Here is a 24024-nt window from a genome sequence, read left to right as displayed (position 1 = left end):
CTCAATCCGCCACTGCAAAGGCAGAGCTAAAGTCAGCAGTGGTGGTTCAGAACCCAGCCCCAAAACTGGGAGAGGCTCCAACATTAGGATGTCAAGCCCACAGACAAGTCGTCATCACTGGAGTGACACGATATGGTCCGTACTTGTCAGGCTTTCCACCAAACCCTGAATTTACAGGACATTTCTACGGCTGTTAGAAAAGAGATTGAGGGTGTTTGGAGCAAAGGAAGCACTAAGGGAAGTGAGAGGTGTTACAGCAAACATTCTTCTGTCTGAAGAAATGACACACTGTTTATTGCAGACCGCTCAGGAGAATGGATTCAGCATGGGGCCCAAAGTAAGTTCTTTTAAGCAGCCTGGAACTGCTTACCTCAGAACATATACACACACAAGTTAAGCATGGGAAACTCTAGCAGCATAAACTCAACAGCTCCTTCCTGCAGATTTTTTTAAATGCATGGAGAAAAAAAACACCACACCCAGGCTTGTATTACACGGAGTCTGCTCAGATAGAATCTCTCTGTGCTGGCACAGGCTGCATAACGGAATCACTTGTTGCAGTGTGAAACATGACAAAAATGACTTTTTAAATATCCCACAGGGGAAACAAACAACTACTAAAGGTTACATAGGGAAGCACCCCAGAGAATCAGGAAATGGCAAATGTCATGTTGCCTGCCCTGTGCACGTATGGATTACCACAAAGTATCTCTCACAGCACAACAGTTTTCCCCATAACCTTACCTTATGTGCAGCATTTTGTACTTCTGTGCTCAATAGATCAGGAATGCCACACATTTCTATGAAAGCACTTAGCACAATAAACCAAATTAAGATGCAGCTATCCTCAACAATAGGGATAAACTCACCATCTTAATTAATTAGCCTCAGAGTTGGTATGGCTACTTCCACTTTTTTATGTTCTCTCTATGCAGATATATCTTCTTAATATGTTCCATTCTATGCATCTGATGAAGTGGGCCGTAGCCCACGAAAGCTTATGCTCAAATAAATTTGTTAGTCTCTAAGGTGCCACAAGTACTCCACGTCCATCACTGCTGTTGCCAGTGATTGAGAAACAATGGAAGATTTCCCCCAAATGAATAGCACAAACGGTGCAAGACTTGGGGGTTTCTTCTTCTTAGGTCCTCCAAATTTGGGCCTTGATCACACCAATACAAAACCCCTACTTGTAGATACCAGGTCAGCAATGGCTAGTGAACCATGCTCCAGCTGCAAGTGGAGATAAGCCAAGCAATATGCAGCACCAATTCAGTCACTTGCATTGCCTATTGCAATTAATAACTGGAACAGCTGTGGGAGTAGTACATTAACTAATTGCCTTGCAGAGAATTGTCCCATTTCCCTACTTTAATAAGAGACACCTGCTTAAACAGATCTTTGCTGGAGTTCCTCTTTGTCCTAACCATGCACCATCGGATGCCGGCCTATGCATAGTCCTGTATTGCTGCTCTGAAATGGAATGTGATCAGAAGGCCATTCAGTGCGTTTCAGGCATATTTTGCGGCAATGAATCAGTTAAACCAGCAGGACTTGCTGAATCCCCTCCTGCTAAGTTCAATTCAATAAAGCTTTTACTTAAGCAATCTACCTCAGAGCAAATGGAAGATGGTACACACATCTGCATTTAGCTCTGATTGCATTGTGTACATGCTTTGAACTTGCCAGCGCCAATATGAAGACAGTAGTGCGGTGACACCTCTTCCACTGCCAAACAAACTTGGGGGGGAGGGGGGAGCGTGAAATACAGGACAGAAGAAAAATGGCTTTACCTGACAGGCACAGGAGTACCTTTAAAAACCAACTCAGGTTTATAATGAGGCAGCTGCTTGCGTACGCCATCCTTTGTGCAAAAATGGGCCCGTTAGACATGGCTAGTGAATTGAACAGAAAGCCAAAGTCTGCTTTAGAAGTGGGTGTTCAGGACGGATTTCTTACATGCATCTAGTTGAGATTAACCCCATCTGCTTTCTGGAATCTTCCGAGTAGGGGCCCGCTTCTTCCATAAAGCTGATGGCCGCTCACCAGATGAGGCAGTCAAACTGATTTCAGACCCTGGATTGAGCAGGAGGGGTTCCTGGCTCCACATGTGAACAACACTCATTTAGGCGCTATGCGATTGTGCTACAGACAGGTGGATACAAACAGTTCCACAGCAGGACATACATTTGGAAAATATTTTAAACATGAGGAGATTCCTGTCTTAGGAAAACACGAAAGGCAGAAAAGTTTAAACACGAGCATAGTCAGTCAGTCACTCTTCAAAGCCCCTTCACTAACTGGCACACTCAGTTCATTTATAGGGAACTGCTTGTAAGGGCCCTGCTTGTCTGCTACAAGCACGAATCACGTAGCTCAAGCTTTTACAGAAGGTGCTGAACAAAAAAAACCAAATGTTTAAACAATTGGGGGGAGGGATGCAGGTTCATTCCCCACCCCACACACACTTTAATACAAATCTGGCATAAGAACAGGATACCAAAATGCCATTTAAATTAGCATAGACTATTACGTACATCTTTGGTCTTCTCCAGTGACTACATGACACTGATATTTAAAGCAGACTGCACACAGAGATAAACAATCTCAACTGCCCAATCGCTGATGGACTCCAGTATAATTTACCTGTTAAGATAAACTGTAATGCTGCACTTGCAGCTTCACTTTCCTAATATAGAGATTTGAAGAAGCCATCGCACACAGAAGAACTTGTTCAGTTTGCACAGTTCTACCCTTCAAGGCAAGAATGCACTGAATAAAGTACGTACCGCGTTGGGGTCAGTTATAACACACTATATTTGCCTAACGGTACGTCCAACCAGCATGTTAACAGCTGGTAACGCTTTCAGTGCTAGCACCAGGAAAGGTGTCGCCGTAGCAATGGCAGCATTCTCCTTTGAAAACAGGATTCGGTGCAATTGCGCAGTAGACGCTTGACAGAGTGAAGGAGAGATTCCCAACTAGAAGCGATGCCTTGGGAGAATCCTAAAACTCAGTCACAAGTGTTATGCAGAACACTTTGCAAAATGCTAGTTAGTATTTTGCTGTCTGGTGGATCTTAACAAGAGAAGGGTATTGCCTGTGATCCTACAGGGCAGAGTTAGTCAGTACAGACTTCTGTTTTTCTCAGAGTGGGGATCACAGAGCTCTATTAAACACTATTGCTTCCCATTCTATTTCCATTACCCTCCAGAGCAGATCTATCAAGGCACTCTCTGTCTGCACTGGCTCACAAGATAATGAAAATAAAGGCAAACTTGAAAACACATGTTGCACTAGTGTCACTACCTCCTAGGCATGGCTGATGAAAGTTAAAGCCCATCTATGCTTTGGGCTCGGGGTCATGAGGACTATCCCAACAGCGCAGATGTCATCTACTGAACATGGATCAAAGGACCAAGATGCAAAGCTCCTGTTCAGCAAAGGACTTATGCCTGTGTTTAAAGCTGTATTAACAGATGCACAGTTACTCCAGAAATAAAAAGTTACTTTAGACAATATACAGTTTTCCCTTGGCTTTAATAATACCTCTTATACAGCATTTTTCATCCATAGATCTTGAAGTGCTTTTCAAGGGAATTAAGCATTTTACTAATAGGGAAACTGAGGTGCAGGAAAGGGATTTGCTGGAGGTCACTCAGCAGGCCAGTGGCAGATCTGAGAACAGAACCCTTGTCTCTGGAGTCCCAGGCCAGGGTTCTAGCCACTCAGCCATGCTGCCTCCCTTTATGAAAAAAGGGAGCCTGTTTTACTAGTCTGTTGCCTACTGCATGCAAAAGGCAGCTCCTGTTTTCGTGGACCGGTACCTTGTGTCCTTGAGAGCTTTGCCCTACTATGTACTGTAGCTCCTGTGTGTGCACGGTGACCCTCACTGGCGACTAGCAAACTCTCAAAGCAGCACTGGAAGCTTTAAACGTGGCAGCAGCACCCACACCGCAGCCACCAACTTGTTCCCCTCAGAGGAGAGGGTCCCCACAGCTGCTCTGGACGTGTTCACCGCTGGGTTCCTTAGGGCACCTATTTTTAAGCATTTTGAAACCAAAACCTCTCTGTGGGACAGAAGCCATCCTGTATGGCACTCTGCCCTGGTGAGGGCATCTTGACGTAGGTTAATGCCACCATTCCCTAACAGACTCTGCTTTCAGTGCGTACGTACTCTCAAGCGACGGCAGGGAAATCCCCCTCCAGAAGATGAGTCACCACACAACGGACCTGAGCCCAATGAGCGCCATCCGACCTGCGAGAGCACCATGCGGTGAGAGCAACTCCACAGAACGCCTTTTAAAAGCGATGGCACCAATTCATCCCCAGGGTAACTCACTTCACTGGGACGGTGCCAGGGAGCAGCAGCCCTGTGTGTTTACAGAGAGGCTGGTCTCCAATGTGCTGCACAGTAGGCCCTTCTCTAAGCCAGTGTGAACGTAGCTACAGCTCTACAACTGCATCAACTCACCCATGCTTTGAACACATTTTCTTTGCTGAGAGTTTACAGTGCTGCAAGGGACCACTATCCAATAGCAGAATTCTCTTCCGTTGATGAGCCACTTTCAGGTGCACCAATCAACGACATTATTTTGGCTATTTTCTAGGCAATATTCATAGATTCTAGGACTAGAAGGGGCCTCGAGAGGTCATCGAGTCCAGTCCCCTGCCCTCATGGCAGGACCAAATACTGTCTAGACCATCCCTGATAGACATTTATCTAACCTACTCTTAAATATCTCCAGAGATTCCACAACCTCCCTAGGCAGTTTATTCCAATGTTTAACCACCCTGACAGTTAGGAATTTTTTCCTAATGTCCAACCTAAACCTCCCTTGCTGCAGTTTAAGCCCATTTGGTTCTTGTTCTATCCTTAGAGGGGAAGATGAACAAGTTTTCTCCCTCCTCCTGATGACACCCCTTTAGATACCTGAAAACTGCTATCATGTCCCCTCTCAGTCTTCTCTTTTCCAAACTAAACAAACCCAATTCTTTCAGCCTTCCTTCATAGGTCATGTTCTCAAGACCTTTAATCATTCTTGTTGCTCTTCTCTGGACCCTCTCCAATTTCTCCACATCTTTCTTGAAATGCAGTGCCCAGAACTGGACACAATACTCCAGTTGAGGCCTGACCAGCGCAGAGTAGAGCGGAAGAATGACTTCTTGCGTCTTGCTCACAACACACCTGTTAACGCATCCCAGAATCATGTTTGCTTTTTTTTGCAACAGCATCACACTGTTGACTCATATTTAGCTTGTGGGCCACTATAACCCCTAGATCCCTTTCTGCCGTACGCCTTCCTAGACAATCTCTTCCCATTCTGTATGTGTGAAACTGATCGTTCCTTCTTAAGTGGAACACTTTGCATTTGTCTTTATTAAACGTCATCCTGTTTACCTCATACCGTTTCTCCAATTTGTCCAGATCGTTTTGAATTATGACCCTGTCCTCCAAAGCAGTTGCAATCCCTCCCAGTTTGGTATCATCTGCAAACTTAATAAGGGTACTTTCTATGCCAGTATCTAAGTCGTTGATGAAGATATTGAACAGAGCAGGTCCCAAAACATACCCCTGTGGAACCCCACTTGTTATACCTTTCCAGCAGGACTGGGAACTACTCTCCAAGTATGGTTATCCAGCCAGTATTCCCGTGTGTTATTCAATATGCAGACAACCACTGATGTGTCAAAAGTGCACGTGCCCCATTCATATCAATGAGATCTTGCCAAGTTAAAATAAATTACAGGTGGACTTGATCCCGGCCGCCTATAGTTAAGCTTGGAAGGATGAGATTTTTTGCCGGTAACTGTGGGTAAATATGGATTCCCTTGTCCATTTGGGCGGTGGGTGAATGCGTCCTTAGGGGAGGCTAGCCACCGGCCCCTCCTCCTGCGCCCCATCCCTTCTGCGCCCCCACCAGAGCACATCACACCACGCTCCTGGCCCGGCCCCAGCGTGGTTGCAGTACTGGGCGGGCAGGCAGGCTGCACTGCAGGAGTACCTCTGACTCCAGCGTAGTCCCAGCGCCGGGAGGACGGGTTTCACGGCTTGTCATGGCCTTGTGCACCACGACCCCCAGCCAGCCACAGAAGGGAACAGCAGGCAGGAGGGAGCCTGGTGGAGTGTGGGTGGGGCCACGCCAGGCTATCTGCCTACAATACCTGCCGCCCATGCTTGTACACACTCCAATGGTCGAAAAAAAATATATCCACTGATGATCATCTACATTTACAGACAGGCAAGAAAGAAACACACTGCTTGAGAACTTAAGAGTTTAATGTTAGGATATTTATTTTGTATATTTTGGTATGTGATGTTGACAATGTGTTTTAATGGTTATAAAACTAGCTTTTTTAATCTCAGTGTCTACTGATTAAATATTTATTGTCTGGCCCTCCCATAATTTCCCACAACTGAAAAAGATAAAAATAGGGGGAAAAAATCTTAAAAATAAACTTAGTTATTACCTGTCAAAATCATAAAGTCTAACACTGTCATGCCTACCTATAGTTAAGGGTGCCTCCTACTTTCCATTATGCGATTGTTTTCAGTTGCTTGTAACTTTGTAAGACTAACTGTTTGGTCTGAGACTTTCCATGCTGGGTGTTTCTATTTTGGAAAGTTTCAGCTAAAATGGTTCAGCTGTTTCTGATGACAAGATTAGGAAAAATTTTGTTTTGCCCAAGTTAAAAAAAAATTCTTACAGCTGTTAAATTGACATGCTCCAGTGCCTCCGTGCTTAGGGACAGGGACTACAGTTTTACAGCTGGGGATCCGAAGCAGAGAGATGAAGGTCATTATCAAGTGTCCACTAATTTTGGGTGCCCAGTTTGAGAGGCCTACCACCTGATCTTCCAGAAAACTTAGCATTATACAGCACTGGAGATGTTGAAAGCACAACTCCAGCAGCAGATCTGAGTGCTCAGCACATCTGCAACTCTGGTCCCAGGTATCTCAAACAGGGCACCCAGAAAACGAGGCACACAATTCAGAGCCAACTGAGCATTTTGGTGTAAGAGACTTGCCCAGCATCACATAGGAACTCTGTGGCAAAGGAAGGGCTAGAATCCAATTCTCCAGGGCAGCATCCAACTGCCTTACCCGGGAGCCCATTCCCTCTCTCCCTGCAAGTCCTGCCTCATCCACTACACGCCTTTCAATTGCAACAAGTGAGGCAGGGGCCCGACAGACAACAGCCTCCTTCACTACATAACCGTGTTTCTCTCCTAGTGCACCGTCCATCCTGCGCACTGAACGAGGCAGGGTCCTGTGGAAGCAATGGCATGTGATCAAACAGTAACATGGATTGGGAACCCCTGACACAAAATACTCATTCCATATGCCAGAACCATAACGCATTAATTTGTTAGTAAAAACCTATCGGTTACCCTGATAAACGTTAGCTACACTTGCTCAAACGTATTAAGGCCAAGAGATTTAGGAGAAGACTTTCAATAGCACTTGTGGCCTCTGTTTTCACAAGACAGAGCTACAAATAAACAGTGTAAAAACACCTGTTATCATTCATCTGCATTTATTATCCAGGCAATAGCCCTTCGGTGTCCCTCTCCAATGGAGCAAGACATTGTGCTGTTTGGAACCTGCCTGCAGGTGCCTTCAGTAACCTGCAGAGGTTTAAAAAAAAAAAAAAAAGAGAGAGAGATGTATTAACAGCAGCATGAAGACCTGGCTTGTTAGAATTGTGTTACTTCTAAGTTAAAAAACATCCAAAAGTTTCTATGTGGGCGGGGGGAGGCTAACCTGCGTAGGGCCAAAACATGACACGTGAAATGAGCTGCTGGGGGGTGGGGGGAGGAATGTGCGAATAGCTGCTGGATTCTACAGAGACTTTGGGAGAACCATCCCCCTATCGCAATGCCCGTAAGAAGGGTAAAACATGCACTCAGAACTCGGTGCAAGAGCACTCAGGCTTTAAAGGAGGGGGGGAAGAGGTGTCTTTTGTGTAGGATTTTTCGGATCACTCACTGCTGCCTAACTCTGCTTCCACTGGAGCTGGTGATGAAGCTTCCATGGGAGCGGGGTTAGGCCACCTCTGAGTGCTTGGTGAGAGGATTTCAGGCCTGCCCAGAAGGGGAAGGAGGCAAGACTGATGAAGCCAGGGAACCTTGGAGCCAGGGGGAAGCCCCCCCACAGCCTGGCTTACACTAGCGAAGGACCCGCCACGAGTCACTGCCAGCACTAACTGCCACAGGGATTTTCAGCAGACACCTTCCTGACCCCCAACCCTGGCGCTTTCCCAAGTCTGCAGTGCCCCTCCACAGAGCCTGGGCCATTGCTCCCCTTCGTTCCCTATGTCAGGGGGCTTCTACACTCCTCTCTGTGTCGCAGTGTGTGTGTGTCGCAGCCAGGGACGCCATACTGGAACCTGCTAACGACAGGCGTGTTTGAAGCAGGGCTCTGCTTTCATGAACGAGGAGGCACCATTGGCACCCGTGGTTCTTCTTGGGGTTGTGGGGGAAAGCGTCTCTGGTCAGTCATATTTCCTCACTCTACTGACAACACACGTCCCTCCTTTCACTCCCCTCTGCCCTGGCACAGCTGCAGGAGAGTACAGGGGATCCAGCCCTACTCACCCCTCTGCAGACCTTTCACTGTGTTTCAACCCCGCCCTCCCTCCTTCCTGTCCATCCCCAGCCCCTGAAACGGAGCTGCAGAGGGGAACCCGAGGGATGACTCTGGCCTGCAGAAGCCCCAGGTGGGACAGGGCAGGAGCTGGAAAGAACACTGCTTGATTTTCACAGCCCAGCTTGGGTTGGCAGGGCTGGCTCTTAAAAAGGATCTAGTTTTTAATTTTAGACTGAGCAACTCTGGTACAGAGTCACTGGGAGGCAAACAGAGAGATGCCCCTAGGGCCATTTTTAACAGAGTCACCCCTAACCCAGCTGCTGCATGTGGAGTTTAAACCGGGCATTGACAGGGCTTCGTTTTCTACACCCCCCAACCCCCAGCCTAACTCACCTTCATGCAATGTCCGTCTCTAGGACATCCTCCTGTTTGGTAGGCAACTCTTTCTCTAGCGTTTCCATTTCTTCTTCCTTGCTCCTCCTGCGGCGCTTCCGACAGTGACTTGCAAAGGGAAGTCAGCGATTAACCCAAGCTAGTTTGGTTAGTAGCAGAAATTCACTCTTTCAAATCAGACGTACTCCCCCACCCCCACCACCCCTTTAAAATAGTATTTTAAGACCCATAGAGCACTTCCCAGAGCCCTGTATAAAACATGATCAGCCTTCCCAGCACACCTAAAAGATCATTAACTAGTCTCCACAATTTACAGATGAACAAACTTGAGGTCGGCTCTCCTCCAACCCCCATTAAAAATCAATGCAGACTCCCACTGACTTCAATGGAGGTTGAAAAGGGTCCTGGTGCTCCAATTCAGCAAAGCACTGAAGCCTCAGGCCTTCCTAGAAATGGCTATAATTAAATTGGTACAAGAACGCTGCCTTCCAGCGGTCAAGTGAATTGTCCACAGCCACAGAGGGAGTCCAGGGAAGAGCTAGACTGGAGTTCTAGCCCATGTACCCGGATCCACTGCCTCCACCTTCAAGTCATTGGTGGGCCCCATTTCTCATTGCCACTTGCCTGTTCACCAAATCAAGGGATCACTTCTGTCCTGTTCAGTGCTTGTTCCAGGTATTAGCAGGCCCGGTATAGGGGCTGCTCCTTTTGTCATCAGTCAGGGGTTCTTGGTGGAGTAAGAGGGATTCCACCATCCTCAAAAAGAAACGTGTAAGATCTCTGGGGCAAGAACGGTCCTATTGTTTGCCTGCACAGCGCCCAGCAGAATGAGGCCCTGGACCGCGACTGGGGCTCCTAGACACTACCGACAGCTACCCTACAGAAAAATCCAGTGCTGGCAGGAACCCAACAAGTCAGGTTGGGTCCTGCATCCCTTGAAATCAGTGGTAAAGCTCCTAGCCACTGCAGTGCTGCAGGATTGGGTGCTGAAAGGGGACAGAGCCCGTGTCAGCTGGCTTGGGCTTGAGGTGTGGGGGCTAGAAAGAACAGTGAAATGTTCAGGCTCGGGCTGGAGCCTGGTCTCTGAGATCTGCCCCGCTCGCTGGATTTCAGAGCCCAGGATCTAGCCCAAACACCTACACTGCGTTTTTAGCCTCACAGCCCAAGCCCCAGGAGGCCAGGCCAGCTAGCCCGAGCTCTCCGACTCTGTGCCACAGGTCTTTTATTGCTGTGTAGATGTACCCCGGGGTTATTAGGAGCAATGAGAAATCAATTGTATTGCAAAGCCACGATGAGAACCATCATAAGCGCACCCCTTGATGCATTCCTCAAAAGGCTACTGGTCCTGCCATGAGGGCAGAGGACTGGACTCACTGACCTCTCGGGGTCCCTTCCAGTCCTAGGATCTATGAATGCCTGATGTTTCCTTTCCAGGCCAAACCCTCTCATTGTAGAAGCGATGAAGGAGTTAGACAGACCTCGCTAGTGTTCACATGCACCTGCACAACAAAGAGATGTAAAACACACAAGCATACTTACTGACTGCACGTGCATATGCATATTATCAGGCCAACCAGCGCCACCATTGCAACGATCAAGCAAATCACTACAGCCTGGCCTTGATCTCCTCTCAAGTAGAATATGTCCACTCGCTCGCATCTTGCGCCAGTATAGCCTTTCTCGCAGCTGCAAGAGGGAGGGAAAGCAGGACAACATAAAGACTTGACACTGCGCCGAGAACACCCAATGGTCACAGGACCGGGAATCAAACGCGCACACGGACACAATCATCGAGGGCTGCATCGTAACTCCGCCAGCTGCCCTGTGCAAGGGGCAGCGCGTAGTCACGCTGCCCCAGGAGCAGAGCACAGCATGAAGTGTGGCTCCCGCGCCGTCCTTCACCCTCGCCCTGGGGAATCACTATGTTACGTCACTTCCTTTCCACCACCTGGTGGGGGTATCAGACGGAGCAGGGACCACACAACTGGAGCCACAGTCTGAGCAAGGGCTGTGACAATCCAGCCCTATATGAGTAAGGCTTTGCAGGATCAGGGTATTGTATCACTTACTATCCACCCGGGGCCCAAAGGAGCCTTTGGGTGAACCCTGCCACCAGGCTGCTGCAGCTGTGGTCAGGGATGGGTTAAAGCCAAGCATAACCTTTTTCAGCTCAAGCTTGCTCAACATGCCTGGTGGGGCAGGGACCACCCGAAGTGTTAATACGCCACCCCTGAGCGCAGGGTGCCCCTGGGACCCTGGAACTCATCAGGGTGAGGGACCCGGGCCGGTGATCAGAGACGGGTGGTTTGATTTTTCCTGCAGGGTCTTGGCCTTTGGCTCTCCAACGAGTGCCCCACTGAGAACACTTGCTGCCAGCATCACTCACAGCAGGCAGGGAGACCAGCCTGGAGACCACTCACGCACCAACGCAAATCGATACCAACCAGAGACAACCTCCTATTACAGCAGCAGGGTACCCAGACTGGCTAGTAAAGGCTCATTATCTTGGGCAGATTTCACTGCATTTTCAAATTTCTCAAGGTTAACTGCAGCATTCGCAAGGGTGCTGCGTTACGCTCGGCTTGGAACGTGGGGAGTCACTGTCCGCCGGTGTGAAACGGCACAGCTGCCAAAAATCACCCTGGGCCTTGAAAATCTTTTTGCTGCAGAAACCGATGGCAGGGTAACCTCATTAGCTGACTTGTGAGCCAGCCACTACAAGCCAAGTCCCAGTCCCCCTGATGAAGTGGACTGAATGTGAACATCTCCCCGGCTGTCTGGTGAAGCCGATTCCATGCCTTCCGTTCAGAGGGGCAAATGAAATCCACAGTACACAAGGTACAGAAGTGAAGAGAGCGCACACAGCACACAGGGAGAGAGACTCAGGGCAAAAATCTTCATCCTGAATCTCTCTGCTTTCCTCCCTTAGGCACTGGGGTCAATCCACTGTAACGTCCCTCCACCAACAGCAGCGCCCCCCCACCTGCCCACAGGAAGGCAAGCATCAGTGGGAGGCTGATCTGAAAGGGCCTGTCTACACTGGGGGGATGGCACTAGACTAGCAGCAGCGCTGGGTATAAGTGGCCTGCATACAGCAAATCTACCGCCTGGGTTTGAACCAGTGCCGCAGCAAACGGTGTTGCTACATTGGGGCAATACAAAAACCATCCCTGCTCACACTGGGTCTTCCTCCCACCTCTACCCCCAGCCTTTCCTATTGAAAACGGTCAGGCAGGGAAAGCCCCACACAGTGTGAGCATGCTAGACAGGGCGGCTCCAGGGGTTTTGCTGCCCCAAGCAGCAAAAAAAGGGGGGGAAAAAAGCCGTGATCGCGATCTGCGGCGCTACTGCTGCCGTTTCAGTCTCTGGCGGCAATTCGGCAGCTGGTCCTTCGCTCCGAGACGGAGCGAGGGACCTGTCGCCGAAGAGCCGGACGAGCCGCCCCTTTCCGTTGGCTGCCCCCCAAGCACCCGCTTGCTGAGCTGGTGCCTGGAGCCGGCCCTGATGCTAGAAATGCTGCACCTTTCGTCCTGCTGCCGGATATCTGCAGTTCCCATCAGCACGCTAAGTCACCTCTACCTTTCCCAGTGAGCCCCATCCTATCACCGAGTTACCTAGGTGTGTTCAAACAGGGTTAGCTGACTCTAGCGGTATAAAACCTGTGGCCCATCTACACTCGCTCTCCCACAGTTCGTACTGGTGGGAGTGCTAGAGCCACAGCGTGAAAAGTCAGACGCACACAGGCTGCAGGCGCTTCTGACTGTATTGTCCCTGGGGCACCCTGCACAGGGCACAGCAAACAGCAAACGCTGAACAAATGCACAGTCACCCAAGCAGGCCACAAAGCATCAGAGGAATGTTAGTGTGGATACGGTAATTAGCATTATCTGGAGCTCACTAATCCCCCAAACCACAAGCACCGAGGCACCAACCTGAAGCGTGCATCCGTCATTCTAACAGCCATTCCAGTACAAAGCCCGGCCAGTTCGCCAAAGCTCAGCAGGCGAGGGGCTGTGCGAACATTTCAGAGGCCAAAAGCCGAGACTCATACATATCTTGGGCCCACATTCATGAACGGAGGGTAAAAGATTGTTTAAACCTTGCATCCCACCTTCGCCATGTACCTGTGCAGCTGCCTTCTTGGAACACTTGGCGGGGGGAGGGCTTGCAAGGGGGAAAGAACAGTGACCTTTGTTCCTATCCCCAAAATCTTCATGGGGCAGCCACTGACTTTCTGCCACGAGGTGAGCGAGGCCATGTCTACCCTACCACCGCCGCAGTAATCGCATCACTTGCACACGTACATTTTGCTCCTTGTGTCAGCGGTGTGCGTCCTCACCAGAAGCGCTTGCCTCGACTGTACTATCAGCGTGGTACGACTCCTGAACGCCATTAACAGTCAACAGAAACAACGCAGTGTCTACACAGACACTGTGGTGAGCTAACTACATTGACCTGGACTCCACGCCGCTCATGGAGGTGGAGTTAAGTCAGCGTAGTGGGGCAGTTACATCAGCAGGAGCGAAATTTAAGCGTGGACACTTCGACAGTTAAGTGGATGTACGCTGCCTTGCGTTGACCTAGCTCTGTACTGCAGACCAGGCCTCGGTGTGCACACACAAGAGTGAGGCAAGCAGGATCTCTAGCCCCCACTTCAGCCAGGTTCTTATGCTCTCACTTTAAGCACAAGTTGCTCCACTAAGTCAGTGGAATTAGTCACGTCCTTAAGGCTAACCATGTGTTCTCTTGCTGAGCTGGGGCCTTGGTGAGGAAGTCCTGAATAGGAGCGGCTTGGTTTGGACAGTGGAAAACCTTTCCCCTACTTTCCAAAATCACCAGGGCAAATGCACAGCGATCAGCTTCCACAGACTAGGACTTGGGAGACCTCGGGTTCAGGTCCCTGCACCACACAGACTCCTGTGGGCCATGAAGATATGTGCAGCGCTCATACTACTGCAATTGGGCAATTACTTACCCAAGACATCAGTTTTGAAAGCTATTTTTATTTCTGTGTAAGATGAAAGCTTAGATTATATAGTCAGTTACCAGCTTCTCCTGGATATCATTATTGCTCCTTACGGCACTCTCAGTGCAATGGAACTGTATGTCGAAAGACTTTAACCCAGCAAGGAAGAGTAATCACGTGCAGGAGACCTAACTAGTAAAACTGGAGCATTATGGGCCACGTTTTCCCAGCAGGAAGTGGATATAAAATGAGGACACATTTTAAAGAGCGCAATGCCCAATATTTCCACCTCTTTCCCATCCAATTCTTAAAGTGCAAAAAAAACTAAACAAAAAAACCCACCAACAGTTTAAGATATTTTTTTAAAAAACGACAATTTTCACTCCATGCACCTGAAGAAGTGAGGATTTTTACCCATGAGAGCTTATGCCCTAATAAATCAGTTAGTCTTAAAGGTGCCACTGTACTCCTCATTGTACGATAATTTTGTTCATCTTGGACAATTCACTCCAGGTAATTACAGCAAATGGAGAAATATATTGCACTGTGTGACAGCACTAAATGAAGGACAAAACTGTGGTTAGAAAAACACACAAGATACCTGTGTCACATCAAGCCCTTATTCTTCATAGAAATATTGTTATGATATGAATCTGGCATAACTAAGCTAGGTTTTATGCAAGATAGGTCCTGTGAGGTATCATTGGAAAGGTTACGCTCTATGGAATGTGTGTATCCAATTTGTATACGTGTACCATTTCTGCATCTGAAGTTAGGAATATTGACTATGTAACCATTACAACTGGGTGTGTATTTGGGGGAATGCCCACCAGACAATCGGCAAGCAGCCTGGACGAGCCATTAAGAAGAACAATAAGACTTTGAAGATACTAATCTCCCACCTTCCTGAGACTTGCTTTGACAGTGCAGGATCATGTGATGAGGTCACCTGGCATGGAGTACCACCTTGGACACTGCTGGTATTTTTCCACTGGAAACAAAAGATTCCCGCCTTTTGTAAATTCCATTTAAGTCTGGGCAGTAAGTCAACCACGGCTCTTCTCCATTGCTTCCCCGCCCAGGAAGGAAGACGGCTAAAAATACCTGGAGAAAGGCAGGGCTGAGTCTAGCCTTTCAAGAGACATAACTGGAACTCTGAGCTGCAAACACCCTGCAGCCTGCTTAAAACAACATTTAGGGCAAGAAATTACTATTTGTAACCTGTTTCTTTGGTGTATTAAGCTTAGTTTGTGTGTTTTGTTTTATTTGCTCAGTAATCGCCTTTGTTCCGTTTGCTATCCCTTATTATCACTTAAAATTTACCTTTTGTAGAGAATAAACTTATTTTTTGTTTATTTCAAAACCCAGTTTGTTCAATTTATATATTGGGGAGGGGGACAAAAAGCTGTGCCTATCTCCTTTCACATTCAGGGAGGGAGCAATTTTTAGGAGCTTGCCCTGTGCAGATCTTTCTATACAGCGCAAGACAATATTATTTTGGGATTACGCTCCAGAGTGTGTGCACACGGGAGTGCTGCCCATTCTCCTCCCATGGACAGCTGATCGCAGACTCTGTGTGATTCTACAGTTGGGCGTGTCCCGACTCGTGGGTGGGCTGAAAAGGGCCTTGACAGCCGGTCACCGCAACACAGAATGGGGGAAGCCCAGGCTGATGCGACAGGCGGGCTCAGTGGGACCCCAGCACATCAGGTGGCACCTCAAAAATGGGGGGGTCCAACCCGTCACAACCTGGACACATCTTTGACCATTCCAATTCAGAGCAAGCTGATCCAGTGTCCCTTCCCGGCAAAGATCAGAAAGGCAGCTTTACTGGGAAATTGCTGCGAAGCAGCAGGCTGACATTATTTTAATGAAATTTAACAGCAGCTTAGCTAGAATTGCAGGGGAAAGATCAACCCCTTTGGGCTGCTACCTCATGCAATCTTAGCCCTTCTCCACACTGCTTTAGGAAACTTATCCTGCTGCTGCTGAAGACAGAGAGAGCTTTGCCATTAACTGCAATATGAACAAGATCAGGCCCTTTATGAATATTTTTGATCTCTAGTTAAAAAATTGTTTACCCCTGGCTTGTACTCAAAGTACCTAGGAAGACAACTAGCCAAGCTTTCTATTTACATTTTCAATGAGAAGAAAGCCTTTTTTTGAAACCTCTTTCCCACTGTCACCACCTGTGTGCCTCTGTGTTATTGGAAAACCTAAATACTATTTGACACAGAAGGTTTTGCTTGCGTACTTTCAGCCAGCCTGGGAAAGGTTCCAACCTTGAACCAGATTCAAGACTTTCATGCTCTCACGTTTCAGTAGGAGCATCTGCGTCACCCTTTCAAAAAGCTCCTGACACTTTGGAACAGCCCCCCAGTGCTGAGAAAGCAAGTGGGGGTTACACGGACCAAGTTAGTTAGGAGTCGGTCTGCCGAAATATTTCCACCGCGTCAAGCCCCGGCTAGTGCAATTTTATGTCCTTCCCCTTGGTTCGGAAGTTTTACTTACACGCAAGCTGGTGTCTCTTCTGCCATTACATAGCGACATCGCCCTTTGACACAGTAATGCTTGTATTCCTCGGGGCACTTAGAAAAGTGCCCTCTCCGCCGCAACAGCGTGATGTTATCTGCAAAAACAAGAGCGAGTTTTCAAGAGACACAAAACCAGGTTTAAGCTATGGACGATCAACTTCACTGCCAAGCTCCTAACAAAACATTTCCATTCTGTATGTTATATAGGTGGATAAAACGCTGGCCCAAACCCCAAAGGTAAAATTCCAGAGGAGCTATAAGGTGTCAGATGAAGGAGTTAATTCAAAATAAGCACATTGTCAAACCCTCCCTGCCCCTCGGAGAAGCATCCACACCACTGCAAAAAAATTCAAAGCAAAAAATCGGCGAGCTAGAAGACTTGGCAACTGAAGAGGGACTTGATCCAGCAGACATCCTAGGAACAGTCAGATGGCAAGAGTCAATGGGATACAATACCTGGCGATGGGACAGATTAGCTCCGAGGTGGGGGCGTAGTGACGTAGCTAAAGGAGTCCATAGAATCTACAGGGGAAAATTCTGGTTGCACAGGACCATGCAATAGAGTAGAACGTGTATGGATACAAATCCCAAGTTATAGGAATAGACATATGCTAGTAGATCTCCAGATCAGGAAAGACAGTTATAACGGGTGGCTTCAACTTCTCAAAGAAACTGCTCCAATGTCATACCAGGGCAAAGCTTCCTGAAGCTACTTCTCAACACTGGTAACAACAGCTAGTTCTCGAGCGTGCAAAAGGAGAAGCAATTATCTACGGAGACCTAAGTAACACAGGACTTGGTTCAATAAGTAACGACAGTTGAGTCGTTCAGCTACAGTGACAGCCACATAACTAAGTTCCACATCTTTCAGGGGGGATCCTATGAACTAAGTAGCTCAGTGACACTAAATGGTAGAAAATGATCCAAAGAGCCAGTCAGAAACCCCGAAGTCAAAAGGGAAGAAGGAAATTAAAATCGTAGGATAGAGGCTACTTACATGGCCATGAAAGAATCATGGCAGATATCCACAGCCCGAAAGAAACACATCCAGCTACGGCAGAGAAAATAGAAGCTAAAATTATGATGGCTAAGAGGGAATCTGAAGAGCACTTCTGGGACACAGCTAGGTCTCTACATGGCTGAAAACAGTGTTTCCTGTTGTAATATTGGGCCAAACAACTGCTGGCCTTTCCTGGTCTATCCCCGCACTACTTACCATCTCAGACTATCAAAACGCTGACTCCCACCCCAGCTCGCCAAGGATGCCAGTCTCCACTGCCCACTTGTTCAAACAAATCCCTCCGTGCATTCACCCAAGCGGCCCCTTATGCTTGGGAGGCGCTCCTAACAAACATCTGCAGAGCTACCTCACCGTCCTTCCTTCCGATCCCTCCTTCAAACGCTCCTTTGCTGCGATCACTACAAAAAACTCGGCAATAGCTAGGCAGCTGACGTGCCGAGAACACGGCTGTCTGACCGTTTCCTTGTCATTCCCAGTCTGTAACCATTTGTCTACTGTCTTATGGGAAGCAGTTTAAGGAAGGGACCACATTTTTGTTCTGGGTTCATGCAGCCCCTAACGCAGTGGGGCGCCGATCCACAACTAGGGTTTCTAGGCACTGCAAATAACTACTCCCGTGCCAGAGGCAGACCTTCGAAGCGTGGAAACTTCAAAAGGCTCGTACAGTGAGAGGTGCCAGACACTCCAGGCACAGAGAATACCCAGAGACTTGTGCTGCGATAAATGTTACGTGTATTTGTGTGAGTGAGGGATCGTATTCTAGCTCCCGGGGAGAAGGTCACGGTTTCCTCCAGGAACTAAAATCAGCAGGGGGCAATTACTAGAAGTTTTCGGACAGGGAACCGGCTCCACTGAAGTACTGCCCCTAGGCAGAACTGCATATCCCGGTTCAGACTGGGCTCAAGAAAAGAATGGGCTGTTGGTCTAAAGGAGCAGTGTGAACTGACTCGGGGACACCCCCTCTGATCCTCTAACAGAGAAAGCAAAACCCTGGTAGAAGGGTTGGAAGGACTGGAACCTGCCAGCCTCCCCAAGCGGAAGACGGGGGACACGTGGTAAGCTTAGCGTGTTGTGTCGACTGTTTACTGTTGTGGGACGTTTTCTCTAGTTGTTTTTGTCCCAAGTAAACAGACTGTGCTCTGTAAACGCTGGCAGGTTGCTGGTAACGCTGTCACACGCGTGGGAGAGAGCAGAATTGCATCTGCTGGACTGAGGTCAGGCCTGCTGGGGGACAAGCACAGTGAATGGCAGGGAGATGTAACCCTAAAACCACCATCTGGAGGGAGAGGGATGTGGATCCCGGACACGCTAGTAAAGCGGGTGCCAACTCTTGCCAAGCCTGTAGGTGTCAGCTGAGCACTGACAATTCATAGCTGGAAACCAGTCCAGCTCACCTATATGTTAATATCGTTCAAGACAGGTGTTAGACTTGTAAGAACGTGTTTATACTCTAGAAAATGCTTGTAAGTTGCTGCATTAATCTTACTTGTAACATCTATATTCCATGCTACAAAGTACAATATAAGTATATTATAATTGTAAAAATGCCTGCCCTGAACTTGTGACTACAGACGGGAAGAGTAGCTTCCCCCGCCCATCCAGGAGAACTATTAAAATTAAGTGGGCCATTGTAGGACAAAAGCTTTTTGATTGCCCCATCCACCCATGGAGAAGAACGTGAAGAAGGACTCATCCCATTGGTTGGAAGGTAGGAAGAGGGAAACAAAGACAGTAGACACGAAGATAGTTCAAAGAGATGAACACTTACAAGGGCTGGAGTTAAGCAACAAAAAGCAGAGATCCCCAGGGTCAACCGGGGTTAGCCCTGAAAAGACATTCAATTCAATGTCACCTTTTGGAACCATAGACTGAACTCAGTTGTGCATATAGGATACCTGCATTAACCGATAAATAACTCATTTCTTTTCCCTAGTTAATAAATCATTCATTAGTTTCCTATAGGATTGGCTACCAACGTTGTCTTCGGTGTGAGATTTAAGGTACAAACTAACCTGGCATAAGTGACTGGTCTCTTGGAACTGGGAGAAACCTGAATATTTTGTGATTTTTGGTGTAAGTGACCATTTATCACAAAGTCCAGCTTTTGCCTGGGTGACAAGATAGACCAGAGAGCCCACAGGGACTGTCCGTGACTCCATGGTACGACTGTCACAGGGATCCATGAGTTCACATTTGTTACTGAGTTGGTGAAATCTAGGTATAGAACATACCACCAGGTTGGTGTGTGTGCCTTGTGGTTGGCACACTCAGTCGTGAACCACTCCAGACAGCATGACGATCTCCACCCATAGATGGCTGGAGACTTGAGACCCATAGGGGTATCCTGGAGGGGGTGCAGGTAACCCGAGAATTGATTTAACATAGTTAACCCTACTAACCATGTTACAACAGGGTCCCTGACACGGCTGTCACTGGAACCCTGGGCGGGTACTTGGGGGCGGTGGGTTGGGTAAGTGAGCTCTGCTGGCCCGGATTTGAGCACAGCTCTATACACCAATTAGGGTATCAGAGAGTGAGGCACAGGGATGTATTCCTACTCAACGCCATATTGCTGTGTGAGCCAAGGAGCCATCACACACATGAACAGATGTTCCCCTTGGCTATGGCATGGCTCCTCTTGACCAGGAGGGTAGGGTCCCATAGCATCACCCAGCAGAAAGTGAATAATAAAAATTACTTGCAAAAAAAGAAAAAGTAAGTGTTCAGTTGGGACAGGGCATTAACAATCATGACCCTCAGGTCAGGAAGTCCCAGCTGTCCAAGTTACTCCAATCACAGCAACGGCTGCAATGAACATCCTACTTCTCCCACAGACAACGCTCGCAGCGTTAATATTCTAAAGGTTACGTGTAAAAACCAGGAGCAGACATTATCACAAAGGCACAACGTGGCTTTATGGACCCCGTATTATGAGTGGGATTTCCTGACTCTGGAAGGCCTCATAAAGCAGCTTTTGTTCTGTGGTAGAGAGATTTCACTGAAAGGAGGAAGAGGCAAATAATCTTGGCTACCTGCCTTGGGAGGTTACCAGCTTTCCCAGCAGAACCTGCCAGGCTCCCCAGATTAGCAGCTCTTCCCTGGGCAGAGCTCTTAAGTGCTGTAAGCACCCGGTCACCGCAGTTCTAGTAGAGCCAGCTTCAATTCTGGCCTCTTTAACTGCTCCTAAGTTTCCTGGCAGGAAGCTATTCAGCCTGAGGAGGTTACAGGTTTAGTCTGATTAAGGTTACACTGACTGATCTCAAAAAGCACCTACACCATAAGGGAAGGCACACACATACTTTTTTCCAGTCACTATTGTATAAAAGACAACAACATTATTCAGACTTCTAATGTTCCTGCGGGTCAATGGCCATAATTCTTACCAAACATAATGAGTCTCGTCTCAACAGCCAAGCGAGTTGCTGCATAAATCCTCTGCCTACCAGCATGAGCCCATCTGTGCTTCTACCCATGCCAAAGAACAGCCACCTCCCGCTATACCATGGAAGCCAGACTTGGTCAGGGCAAGATGGACCCCACACTCTTCTCCACTCCCCTGCCGTACCTACCATCCATCCATGCCCACAGCAAGTGTCACTAACCGCGGTGCACTAATGCTGCATTCCAATGGACCCCAGAACATCTACACCGCTTCAGGGACTCTTCTGAGTGCTTGAAATTAACCCTCCACGCTTTAATAATTCACTGTACGACGGGTGTGATCCAGGAAAATGGCCTCTCTGAACGAGTCCCCATTTTGGACACCTGCAGAGTTCCTGCAAGAGTTCAGTCAACTGGCCCTGAACCCCTAATCTTCCCATGCTCTTCAGAAGTGGAAGTCATTATCAGAGACATTTCAGGGGAGGTCCCAGCAGCACAAAAGTGCTACCACACTGCAGGGCAGGGGGAAGAAGCTAGAGGAACAGAAGTTAACATGGGAAGAAGAAAGGAGCAAAGGGCATGCATGATGGAAAGGGAGGATGCAGGCTAGGGAGACAAAGGCACAGCAATAACCAACAGTTTCTGTAGGACGTCTGAACATTTTTGCTTCCATGAATATTCAAATGCCTGAACCTCACTATTGCAAGTACTGCTGGAAAAGGTATTATTTGAGTATTTATTACTCAATACCTATTTCCTAATTGTACCTTAGGTTATGAGAGTCCCAGGGTGCACCCATTCGTGAAATGAGTCAATCAGGGACAGGAAATATCACCACGGAATTGAAAGAACCATCATAGCTCAGAACACAATGAACACAGACAACAACCTGCACAGACCGTGCATTATTCTTTGAAGAGATTCAGGAAGAATTTCAGACAGACATTCAAAAATTTGATAACCTGCTGCAGGATAACATGCTGGGGATGGGGGGGGCGCGACTCCACAAACATGTTGAATGCTATTCAGTGTGAATTATTTGGCCAGTATAAGTTTATTGAGCTTTTCTTTCCCCCCCACCCCCACCCCCCGATCTTTGGTGTAATTCTTAATATTTAACAAGCTTAGAGTTTTAGGAAGGTCCTACCTGGCTCTGAGCATCTGAGCTCAACAGCTGTTAACTTGTGTTAAGTATGCATGAAATGCCAAGCTCTCGTAATCTACTATTCACTAAAGCAAACTTACCTGCAAATTGAACTGTGAACACCTGAATTCCCTAGCCAAGAGCAGGAGGCAAATGATGTAGCAGAGCAGAAACGAAGCTCTCCTCCCTCCCAGCAGTAATCATCACAAGGGTTAAAAGTTAATTCTAGTACAAAAGAATAATTAGTCTAGAGTGTAGCCTTACCATGCTGGTGCTAAGCAATACTCTTAAAAGCACAACACCAGTACCCCATGGGATTATGTTCTCAATGGCCAGGATATCTAAACCTAATTGCTCTCTTCCCTGTTTGCAAGAGAGGGATGGTAGCACAAGAGACTGTATCACGGAGGGATAGCATGGCAGCCACTCGGGTCAGCCTTGCTTTCGGGGCCATACAAGGCTTTTTGGTGGGTTCGGTGTCCCAAGATCATACGTTTTAAGAATCTGCCTGATGACACTAGAACTGCTGAGTATTTTGATATATTGACACGTCATCTCACTCTCACCACCCCATAATCAGCAAGAATTTGCATGATGTGGGGCATACAAAAAATCAAGGTAGAAGACTTCTAACACCTGAAATGCATTTATTTAACATTTGCAATATCAATCACTAACCATACATGTGAGAATAATGGGTACATAAGGAGGGGATTTGAGGGTTACAGCACAGACCTCAATCTTCATTTGAAACACTGCCCACTCTTTTTAACGTGAAAAATATTCAACAAATATTATTACACATACACAAAGTTATAATTCTAATAATAATTTTAACCAAATGCTTCATTTGGAATCATAAATGACGACTAGTGTTCTCTCTCATTCAGACTACAGCTGAGTGTCTTGATATAGAATCATAGGACTGGAAGAGACCTCATCTAGTCCAGTCCCCTGCACTCATGGCAGGACTAAGTATTATCTAGACCATCCCTGCCAGGTGTTTGTCTAACCTGCTCTGAAAAATCTCCAATGATGGAGATTCTAAAACCAACCTAGGCCATTTATTCCAATACTGGTCACTACTTGTCAATCGACATTCTCATCTGCAAATGCTAACACTGATTTTGTCAGGTCATTGCAACACACACACCACTACTCTTCACCTCCATGTCCTGCACAGAATATGGTACAAGGCCATTTGGCACTGTTATATCCACATTTCACAGATTTACATGGTACCACACTCCCACAAGAGCACTTGCTCCTCCAGATATTCTGAATTGATCAAGTGAGACATTGTCTGGTAAAATTTTTGGAAACAGATTTGGAACGGTTATCGCATATCCACCCATGCTGAAGTAGATCGAGTGCTGATGCAAGAGGAGCCAAAACATTTTCCCACACACATCTGAAGATGTGCTTGTTTGACGTTTTCCTATAAATGCTACACAGCTGGTGATAAGGAACTGAGCTTTGGTGTTTACATGGTACCTTTGCCAATTTATGCGGCCGATGATTTCTACCGTGCTTCAGACACAGTGGCACAATTTGAGTGTCTGTAGCATGCAGTCATGAATTTGGCTGCCCAACAGAGAAGGAAACACGTAACTTGCAGGATCTTCACCACAATGCCTTTGACCAGTCTAAAAAAGGATGCTCCTGTACCATAGTCTAAAAGTGCGTGGGCAGCTAGGAGTCCTGGTACAATGTTCCGGTGTTGCCCAGCAGTGGCACAGCTGTCCATTACAGCTCTCTCAGACTCGGGGCTCCGTGATCACTACAAACATTACGCACTCTTCAAGCTAATGGTGCAAGAGTAGGGCAAGTACATCAGCATCACCTGATAACACTGACATTCCCAATGGTTGCTCTTTTGCAACCCGCACCGTTTCTTGTGCAAGGATGTCATTGGCTTCCTCATCCAAGCTGGCCATAGATCTTCGCTGTTGAGCACCACGCCTGCCTGGTTTATTTCAACTGGGAGGATGTTGC

The 24024-nt window shown here is 47.6% G+C and overlaps 1 protein-coding gene across 2 annotated transcripts in view; it reads right to left on the bottom strand.

Annotated features, from left to right (window-relative positions):
* Positions 1 to 7521: 7521 nt before the first annotated feature.
* Positions 7522 to 24024, bottom strand: part of BTC (betacellulin) — a 30155-nt gene continuing 13652 nt past the window's right edge. For both annotated transcript variants that reach the window (XM_039539462.1, XM_039539463.1), the window contains 4 exons: positions 16461 to 16578; positions 10523 to 10669; positions 8984 to 9091; positions 7522 to 7629 (listed from right to left, as the gene is read on the bottom strand). In XM_039539462.1, coding sequence (XP_039395396.1) covers positions 8986 to 9091; positions 10523 to 10669; positions 16461 to 16578 — 371 coding nt within the window. In that variant the 3' untranslated portion in view covers positions 7522 to 7629; positions 8984 to 8985. The remainder of the gene's footprint in view (positions 7630 to 8983; positions 9092 to 10522; positions 10670 to 16460; positions 16579 to 24024) is intronic.

Source organism: Mauremys reevesii, linkage group 5 (genome assembly GCF_016161935.1).
Source record: "Mauremys reevesii isolate NIE-2019 linkage group 5, ASM1616193v1, whole genome shotgun sequence".
In the NCBI taxonomy this organism is placed as follows: domain Eukaryota; kingdom Metazoa; phylum Chordata; order Testudines; family Geoemydidae; genus Mauremys; species Mauremys reevesii.
This window is presented reverse-complemented; position numbering and strand designations above follow the sequence as displayed.